This window comes from Embiotoca jacksoni, unplaced genomic scaffold (genome assembly GCF_022577435.1).
Source record: "Embiotoca jacksoni isolate LCO1_2020_lvr unplaced genomic scaffold, fEmbJac1.0.p SCAF_2, whole genome shotgun sequence".
NCBI lineage: Eukaryota > Metazoa > Chordata > Actinopteri > Embiotocidae > Embiotoca > Embiotoca jacksoni.
Genome location: NW_027185340.1, coordinates 16604425 through 16615263, shown reverse-complemented (window position 1 = coordinate 16615263; position 10839 = coordinate 16604425). Strand labels below are relative to the sequence as shown.

General features: G+C 41.0%; 1 protein-coding gene across 1 annotated transcript; it reads right to left on the bottom strand.

The window, feature by feature from the left end:
- Positions 1-2682, bottom strand: LOC138200761 (protein Fer3). Its single transcript, XM_069153645.1, has 2 exons — positions 1732-2682; positions 1-1045 (listed from the first exon to the last, which is right to left on the bottom strand). Exons 1-2 carry the CDS (start codon positions 2309-2311, stop codon positions 1008-1010), a joined length of 618 nt encoding a protein of 205 aa, XP_069009746.1. The 5' UTR covers positions 2312-2682; the 3' UTR covers positions 1-1007.
- Positions 2683-10839: the final 8157 nt, after the last annotated feature.

The following is a 10839-nucleotide window of genomic DNA, read 5'->3' as shown; positions in this document are numbered from 1 at the left end:
TTGAATTGGTATTTATATTCACACTAGAAGACAAAGTGATATTTCGAATCATCTAACGGGAAGTGAAAGCAGGAAAGGAAAGTTAAACCATTAGAAATGAGCTGTAGGTCCTTGATTGACCTCTTTAACAGACTAAAGACCTTAATAGAAAATACAAGAAAGGAAACCAGTACAAATAAAACCACAGTAGAAAAGGTAGGATTATCTTTTATGATTGTTCCTTTGAGAAGACATCAGTGGCACAACTACACAAAAATACTCCTCTAAGGTGCTGAGTGAGGTTTTCTGTGTTGACCCATTGGCAGAAAAAATTACTCTTTCAAATGACATGGAGAAGCTTTCAAATGTACATTAAGTCAAAATAAACAACATTCTCGTTGGAGCTACAAAACAATAGATAACCACAGTTTGTCATAAATAAGAATTACAAATAAATAAATAATACAACAGATGATAGAGCTTGCACATGTAACAAACAGTCTTGTTGCTATGTTTGGAAACAGCACCTGACATGCTAAAACACAGTGAACTGATCTGCTTCTCACGCCCATCGTCTCATTTACATGATCAAGGCTCTTTTTTTTTAACACATCGACTCGCAGCCTAATGAGCGAGAGTCCAGAAAACACTTCAACGCTACATGCAGAAGTATGAGTCCTCAGCAAGTCCATTCAGTCTCATGCCAATGTGCCTCTCCGTGACAAGTGCCATCCATTTGGGGGGAAAAAACAATGCCGACCCTCTTTTTTTTTTTTCTTCCCCTGCCCCAGAAACAATGGCTCTCAATTACCAGTCAACAATAAATTCGAATATTCAAAGCCTCTGAGGACAAAGTGGTGGATGGGGTTGAGAGAGCCTGAGGTGTGTGACCTGGTGAGAAGTCTGCAGATGTCGATCGGTAGGCTGCGTCACGCCGGCCGGCCGCCTGTCTTTGACATGTAGAGAGAGAGAGGGAAGAGGGAACCTGAACCACCTCCCTGCTGCAGTCTCCACACTGTGTCTCTCCGTTAATCCCACTTTATCCAAGAGAGGCGGGCTGTCAGATCTGAGAAATGGGAGGGAGCACGGGGCCAGAAAGAGACAAAGGCAGGACAAACACATAAGTTTCGATACATTTTAATGACTGTTTAACAAGTCTTGGGTCTGGGCCTGAAGAATAAGGGGGGGGGGGGGGTACACTTATTTCTAAAAGGCCCGATAAAGAGGCTTCAGAGCAGATTCCCACAGAATTAGTTAAGTCAGTAAGAATACAAGCACTTCTGTTTCGGTCAAAATGAGGCTCATTTAAGTGCAGGAAAACACACCTGGGGATAAAAGTCTGCGCTAAACACACAGAAAGCTGCTTCAAATGGCATTTGCTTTGTGGGATTACTGTGAATAACAAATAGTAGCCTACTTTCTGTTCAATGAAAAAACGGATTATATTTTAAATAGTTTTCAAAAGCCTTTCTGAAAGAATAAGCTTCATAATGAAAACGTGTCTTTTCAGTGAGTTAAATGCACTGATTTGATAAACATCAGTTTCAGTCAGATCTTTCACATAAAAGTGAATTGAATGTGAAATAAAAAATAAATCAGAAGCTTGCGGTTTAGTCTACATTAATATGATGACCAATTAATAAAAAGGTTATTTAATGTTCTATATTATGATCGTAAAGATTTGATCAAATCCTGTCATATCCAATCCTTCCTGACATTTTTGTGATGTGCTTATGAGAGTGATCAGCTCACCACTGGTGTTCCAAATGGCGTTGGTTTTATTCTTGTATCCATTCTTCATGCACTCATCCACATAGGATTTTGGATCGCAGCCTGACATGAGGATCTCTCTGAGCAGGGCGATGTAAGCTATGGCCAGTCTCAGCGTGTCTATCTTCGACAGCCGCTTCTCGTAGGGAAACGTTGGTACGTGACACCGGAGCTCCTCGAAAGCGGAATTGATGCTCAGCATCCTCTTCCTCTCCCGGATGTTGGCGGCATGCCGCTGCACCTTGTACGGCGGATGCGGTACCAGCCTCCGCGCCCTATGCTTGGTCACCTCCAGGGGTTCGTCCACGGAGGAGGTCTCGCCCTCAGCGCAGACGCTCAACCCCGGGGACTGCACGTCGAGGTCGGTGAAGGTCAGCTGTGCGTCCGGGAACATGGACTGACAGCCAAAAGAAGACCAGGGGGAGAGCTGGCCGGTGGCTGCGGTGCAGTCCAGCAGGAAGGTGTCCAGCTGCGTCTGAAACTGGAAGTTCGGATCCATCGGTCCCCAAAATGCAAAATCTGTGGTGCCATCCTGGTCGAAGTCAAAAAGGATGTCCTCCATATTTTAAAAAACTATAAACTATTTATAATTTCTTTTCCTGACAGGGGAAATAAACTGTCCAGGAGAGACAGATAACAGGCAGAAAACAGAGCGCCCGTGTTTCCTAACGAAACATAGAACTTCCTACCTGCCTGAATCTGTGCTGTGTGACAGCCTCACGGGCACATCTCCTGGATTAAATACTTAAGGGCCTCCATGTTTCTCGGCGGGTCGCTAGGGGCCAATTCTAAAGGCTGAAAGGGAGCTCTTCAGAACCCTTTACCCCTCCTTGTGGATCGCTCATTGCTTTAAAAACGAATTACAAAAGGGATCAGTCGATCTCCAAACGACAAAAAGCGAGGAAAACACGTGTCCAATTATAAACTTCCCCCAAGTAGTCCCGCTAATATTGACAAAAAAAAAAAAAACACTCAGCATTTAGCAGCCATTGGAGGGCTTGTGCCGAGCATTATGGCACAGCAGGCCACGCAAACCCAGTGGCCTCTGAATGGGACTGTTTTATACCTATTAAAGCTCAGCTGTCAACAAACACTACTGTCAGGAACATATGAAAGCTCTTTGTTGGCACATAATGTAACGAGATTTTAATGCAAAACGGAGCTTTTTTTTTAAAAAAAAAAGAAGCTTTTTTTGCCTTTGGATTTATTCCGGTGTCTGCATATTTTTACGCGCTGAAGTTAGGATTCCAAACAGACCTACACGATTTTAAGTATTCCAATAGTATCACCACAACTCGTCCCACATAATTTGGAGCTAGTAGCCACATTAATAAGGTCCTAATTTGCAAATGATATGACTGACTAAACGGCAAACCGTGGAGAGGACGCACGCTGTAATTACGCTGGGGTTAATCAAATAAGAGACTTCTTTCGAGGTTGGATGGAGGGCAGCTCGGGGATGAACTTTAATTCAACAAGGCTGTATGTTTGCTGACACGTGGTTTCGATTTGACGAAGTCCTCCAGGATGCTTATTTAAAGGGAATCTGCGCGTTGCAGTAAACAGAGGCGGCATGAGGCCTTTGGATGGAGAAAGAGACTTCATCAGGAGGCAGCAGCTGATTTAACCTGAATAATCCAGACGTCTAACAACGGACCAGGTGGAGTTTATAACATCTCAAAAGGTAAACATTTAAGCCTCGCAGGTGATAAGAAGGTTGTACTTTTAATTAACACCGAAGCACCTCGAGATGTAGCTCTTTTCTGTTGCCAGAAAGTATCTCGATTGTGACTGTAGATTATAATGCATTTTCGATTAAGTCGATTGTTGGATTTTATTAAACAGTCCCATAGGGCACATTTTCTGGCGTTTTGGTTTTATAAATTGTTTATTTTCACGAGATATTACCTGTATCCGGGTTTAATCATTTAAACTTGTCTGCAGATGCAACTTCTGTTAAATAAAATTAGATTATAAAGACAGTTTTCTGTTTATATTGAAAGAGGGATATAAAAAGCAAAAGTCCCATCGGCCTTCATCTTCACAGAGTTTGATTTCCCAGCAGGGTTTAGGATTCGATTTCAGGAAACAAACTCGCTCATATTTTCTCAAGGATGGAGTTACAATACTTAATGAACTCCTTCCCATCCCACACTTCAACTCACCCGTGAGACTGACACACAGGAGAAATTTGAACGGACAACACTCTGTGCGTTATCAAGCCCAGCACATTGTTTTAACTGCGCTAATTGTCAGTATAAAACAGTTTGGAGTGAATAGCTACACACGAAAGACAAACATAAATGATTTCCCGCTTAATACGACATCAAGTTCACTTTATTTACACTTCTAATCCCGGATGTCCTCTAATAGTTGTTAGAAGCTTAATTGGCTTGTGTAGATAATACATTTAACCACCATGGGAAAGGTTTAAACGCATTAATCCGTTTAAACTACATTAGGCGATATCACATACAAATCCAAACGTTTTCTTGAATTGTGATGCGAGTTTTGTGTTTCTAATACAAAAATAAAAAAAATGTTGTTTTTCAAAAAAGGAATCTTCAATATCTCACTTTAAAAAAAAAAAAAAGGACCTTGCATAAAATTAATTCATCATCAGCCTTTTTGCGTTTTAATTCAGAAAAATTCAAATACGGAACAAGTGAATTTATCTCACTCCATAAAAACAAAGACTCGGACCTACTTTTTTTTAGGCTTGATCAGGTGGACACGTTCTTTTTTGTGTGTGTGTGTTCTTTTTCTTTTCTTTTTTTTTTTACAGCTCATCCTCAGAAGTGCGAGTGTGCTTGGCTTTCTAATTAAGGAGGGGGAGCGGACTGCCCACGCTGAGAGATACGGGACCTGTCAGGACCGTCTGCCGTCCTGCCAACAGCATCTCTCTCCCAGCTGACGGCCCCGGTTTGGTTTGTTCCTCGGCTGAAGAGATGCGCCTGTCAGATTCAGATCCGCCTTTTTTGTTTATACAAGGATTCAAGAGGCCCGAAGGGGTTTGAAAAGAACAAACGATAGAAATCTTTCAGGAAAAACTGGGAGGGGAAAACATTAAATCAGTTTTTGTCCCTACTGAGACGTGAAATATGTTTTTTTTTTTTTTTTTTTTGCTCGCAAACTGTTATTAAAACCTCGCTCCTCTGCGCATGGTAGTTTATTCATTGACATGCAGGCAGCACTGCAAGTCCATTGCGTCTCCAGGGAGTTCAACTCACAGGATCAGACAGCCTGGAAAAGTCAAGTGCGCCTTGGACGCTGCGCACGGCCACATGCTCGCAATTAGGGACCGCGGTTTTGAAGCCGTTTCCCACCTGGGAGTTACTGTGCGGAAAACAAGGAAGTTAATGAAACTGCGACTCAAACGCGCATCAGAAATGATCAGCACCTCCTCTTTCATGTCCTTTGTAATATTGCGATTTTTTTTTTTTTTAATCAGGGACATATTTTGAGGGGTTAGTGTGGACACCGTTAGCTCATGCAGAGGACGTGTCATTTCCTACAGTTGAGCTGTGTTGCGAAGAATCAGTGCCAACATGCTTTACAAAATCGCTGCTCTGTCAAACCTCTGTGAAACACTGACTTTTACTTATTTCTGAGAATTACCCGAAAATTAAACAAAGTCTTAAACTTTGAATTTACAGGGAGACTTTGTTTGCCCCCCCCCCCCAAAAAAAAAAAAAAAATAAATAAATAAAAAAATTTGGGTCTCCACAGTGTGACTGTATAAACCGATTTACGTCCCCTCAACCATAATGTACAGCCAGTACACACAAACACAGTAAAAGCTGTGAACAGCAGATTTGAGTTTTACCACTCACCCTTGACACAAAAACAAAAAAAAAGAAAGATTAACTTTTCATGGTTGTGTTCAGTGACGCACATCTTGTTTGTTTGGGTTCTGGGCTGATAAACATCTCGGTTCTGAAAACCTCTGGGGTCTGCCTTGGCTGCTATGAGAGAATGGCATGGCGGCCAAGTGTAATCTTCAATGTTGACCACAAACAGCTCTTTGATCCATCCTGGGCCTGAGCCATTACAGTGTCACGGCACATTGGAGTGATAACTCGGAGCAGAAGTTACCCTTGACCACAGATTGGGCTTCAGATAGCTCTGGGCTTTTTTTTTTTCTTTTTTTTTTTTTTATACCTTTAAAGGTAAGCTACGATCACCATTAATGCAATGAAAAGTATGTGCACAGCATCAAAGGGCATGTCAGTCAACTGGATGGAAAATAACGGAGGAAATGCCTTGACTGATCGCAATGCAAATCTCTCGTGAAGAATTTGTGGGTTTAGGGTGACAATCATTCCCAGCACAAAGTGTTAAAGTATATTTGGGGCAACAACAGATTCTTTGTGTGCGCGTGTATATGTGTGCGCGAGCGCGCGCGTGTGTGTGTGTGAGATCATGCACACAAGTCATTTGTGTGAGCTGTGCCAATCGAGCCAAACCTAAGCACTTCAACAAAAACCTGCCAAAAAATGAATCTGATTCTTGAAGTTAAGAAGCAGCGTGCTGGCTCCGTGCCATTCCTGTCTGCGTTTCAGCCCCGAGTCGCGTCTGGAAAAAGCATCACAGTCGTAAAGTGGGCCTAAAGCAAACACCCCTCCAGGGGCACCACCCCTCTCCCCGGACCTGCCGGAGCCTGACGCTGGATCTCGGCCCCGAGTTTGATAAAAACACTTTTTTTTTTTTTTTTTTTTTTGCTCTAAGGGTGTGTATACAACAGGTGGTATTTAGATAATGTGACTTCATGTGTGTACAACATATCATAAGCTTCCCCTTTACTGCACTATTACAAGTATTAACCCCAATCTGCGCAACCATTATGAGACTTTTGTTATAGGTCTCTGAGGAAAGTTTGAAAGGCCACAGAGACCCGAGGAGAGGACAGATACGATGGAATCTCCACTCATCAGTGGCGACACCTGTAGAGTAACAGATGTCGGTATGACTCCTCCCCTTAAACTATATGACTGTAAAAGGTGGACTTTATTGTCAGGAGAATGCTCATTTTCTTCACTCATTGCAAGCATTTAAAATGAAACTGTTTGAGCATATTTTCAAGAGCTCAAGGACAACGAAACTCACTCAACCCATAAAAAATAAATAAATAAATTAAATTTTCAATCCGAAATAGAATAATCAAAAGAAAAGCAGGAGGCTGCCGTCATGAGAGCAGCTGGAGAGTTTAAATAGGTATTTTTCAGCTGATTGGATACAGAGCAATAACAGAACCAATTCTATGTCAAGTGTGCAAAATACAACAGCAATTTAAAACTGAATCAAATCCGAGGTAACCAGTACTGAAATAGGAGTGAAGACTCAATTAATAGCTGGAAACAAACATAACTGATTGGTTTAGAACAATGTGGTTGTAGGCAGATATTCATATATTTGTCAACATATGTAGCTCCTTATGTGGGCACATAAGTCATCATCTGTATATACTCTCCACTAGTAACATGTAAAGTATGTGTTATCGAAGAAGTTATAATTGTTGACAAGTACTGTGCATTAAGGCAAACTTGATCTCCTCATAAGGAACCTTTAGCATTTTAAAAATGCACACCCCTTATGTTTATATGAATAGGGGGAAATTAAAAGGTAAAGTGCTAACACTTCCCATGTTGCTTTTATATGTATATAAAAAAAAGGTGGCTTGTAAGAAATGGATATAAAGCAAAGGAATTGTAAAATTTAAAGCAGCAGACTCTGAAATAGTCCAACTTTTAGCCCCTAATATGTCATGCCATGTAACCTGATCTGCTGCTTTTCCCATAATGCAGCTTGATAAAACCTGCCCCTCCTGCCTCATAAATTCAGTAAACATCTTTCGGACTCTACATCCCCATCTTTTAAACAAAGCTTTTCTATCTATTTTAAAGCCAAAAGAAAGATAACTATGATGACATCGCCAGATGACATCACCACAACTGTTTAAATTATTTTTTTTTTAAATCAAAATCTTATAATGCATCTCCAGAGCCACAGAGGAAAGTAAACAAGTGATTTCACAGGATGGGCAGCGCTTATGACGAGTAAATCCAACACGTCTGTATCAATACTCCTAACTGACCCCAGATCACCTACATGATGGCAGGCAATTATTTTCAAACAGTAGCGGTTAGTTAAAAAGTTCATTGTCCACTTTTAGAGCAAAACTTTTCGAAAACTAACTGACCAACTGATTTTGTAGAGTCGTCCGTAGGTATCATTTATTGGGACTCTTGCTGAAACCAGATGTGAATATGATCCTCCTGCAACTCCACTTCCTTGGAACAAAACACTATCAGGTCCATGGAGACACACGCACACAGGCCTGATACTCAGGAGATGGTCTTAACAGGCACGGGGGCGTTTTAGGTCACTGCAGAGACATGCTTGTGGACACACTGCCCCGACAGACCAGCTGCTAGCTTTGTTAGACACCAGTTGTCTCTCTCTGTCTTTGCCTTGACCCTTGTTGTTGTTCAGGTCAGCGAGGTGATGCACGTTTTTTTTTTTTTACAGCTTGATTAAGAGAACATGAAAGAAACTGTCACCTGGTCAGTCTTTCCTGCTCTGGGTTTGAGTGGCTTTGGGTTTGATTTAGACGTGAAAAGAAACTTTGCACATTCACACGCTGAACAATCCCATGTTTTCACAGATCAAGTGGTGGATCGTGTCCAAAGCGAGGCTGAACTCAGGATAGAGACCACTGAAGCTGAATGTGTTGGTGAAAGCTTAGAGACTAAAGAGACAAAGCAAAGAATGCAAATAGGGACCATCTCTAATGTCGCTCTTATAGTTCATGTGGTGATTATCTGATCATCCAATTATCTCTTTTCTTCTGTTCACATTAATGCTTCCTCTCTGAAGACAGATGCTGTGTGTCTGTAATGGAACCGATAGGTCCCGCAATGAAAGTAGGATGTAAACGAGTACCTTTACTGTTTGTATCCAATCCTCATAATGATTTCTATAAGATTTATAAAATGCTTATGAAATGTTAACTTCTGTATAAGCAATGAAATATGCTATTCACATAGATTAAGCTCTTCGTGTTTTATAGCTTGATTTGGTTTTAAACTCAGTGAATCTTAAAATAAACATTCAGGGCAAAACCTGGCTGGGGAATGATGACCCTTCCTTCGAGAGCAAGAGCAGTGCTTTGAGCTAATGCTAAAATCAGCATGCCTAACATGCTCGTGGTGGCAAAGCTGGTGTGTTGATGTTAAACAGGTATAAATGTTTAACACCTTCAACAGCTCAGTTTAGTCTGTTATCATGACAATATCGGCAAATGAGTGCTAAACAGAAAGAACAGCTGAGAATGAGTTATATGTCAGTTATTTGGTACATAAAATCATAATACGAGACAAATGAAAAAACTTTGAACTGACGATAATACGAGATGAAATGTTAATTTACCCTGAGGTGGGAATAAATATCTGCAGCAAACATTACAAATTTAATCCATCCAATATTTCTCTGGAAAACCAATTTTAAATTCATAGTGGCGCCATGTGAACCCAGAGGGGATTACCAAAGTTATTATGGGTCAGTCTTTGAGGATCTTGGGTTGCTGAACTACATTTTGTGGCATGCTATTCAAAAGTTTGAGATATTTCAGCCAAAACGGTGGACCAACCAACCAACCAACCAACTACCCGTCCATTAAGTTTTGCCAAAAAGATGTTTGCTTCTAAAAATGATTCCCAGACCAATACAACACTTTGATTGCCGTCACTCTTGTTGCTTAAAGTCGAGGCCAAAACCCAAACATCCCCCAAAAAATATTTAGTGTACATGCTTGAACATTTTTTTGTGATTTCTTTTTTGTTTTTTAAAAGCAAAGAAGTTGGTGACGAGAGGGCACTTATCACACAGTACCTCAGTCAAGCTCCTAAATATTGCAGTAAAAATCATTTAGATACCACAGATCATTGTACGTGTCAGTTGCAACAACGTATACAACTGGCATATGACGAAAACATCAAAAACCAGGAGGAAATCACTGCTTGTGCCAAGAAAGGAAAGCGTTTGGGTGCACGAGGGAGGAAAGTTCCTCTGTTAAAGATTTAGGGGAGTTTTTCTCCCATCTGAAACAGTCATGATTGCTCAACCTTTTTCCCCAGTTGTTGGCACGATTGAGCCAAATCTGCATACTGGAAAGGAATCACAACTGCACCGAGGTGCTCTGGAGGATAAAATTGGTCACTCAGTAGTCAGAGTTTGTAACTTTAGAAGTCCGGAGCAGCTTGATCGCGGCGGTCGAGATTCAGTGTAAAATGAGAATCCAACTGGGGACCATCAAGAAATGATTGACTGCATTTTTTATCATAAACCTGAATGCTGAAGAGACACAGAGCTGAGGATAGAGTTTCATATCATGGTGGAAGATGAGATGTCACATGATTTTCATTCAGCGTCGTACCTCTTTGCAACTTTGCACTGTATATCAACATTTCACTGCTTTCCACTGAAGCTGAAATGATCAACAGGAGCTCGCAACATGAGAAGGTGTGCATGATGAGCAATTTATTTTACAAACAAATCAAAGCGCGGTGGATGGAAAGCGTTCTTACACACAGACGAGTCTCTGTGGAAATCATTATCTAATCACATGTTTTAGTCAGTGTCTCTAAATATTGTCCATCCGATGTGAAAGTGCACACACTCTTAAAAACACGTTGGAAGCAGTAGTTAAAGTGTTGGTGCTATTAGTTGGGTTTATTAATTAAACCCTTATCTGTTTATTCTGTTGCTGATTTGTCTGAGGAATATAGCTACATTTGTTTTGACTACATTATTTTAATTCATTAGAGTAATTGTTAATGCCTTTATTTTGAAGGCTCTGGGCACGTCAGGTGAATCAACAATTGGCAGGTTTAGCACGAGCAGGCACCAGGAAGGATTAATGTTGTTTTTACCAGTGCAAGGGAGGCAGCAGACGCTACCGTTTTGCTTGTTTTCTTGCAGAAATGTTAAAATAAACTTTGTGAAACGTTACGCTTGCCTGGACGATGGACTTTTTTCACTACATAAAGTTTGTTCCTTGGCGAGTTTTGGTTTATTTATTTTTTTGGTTGT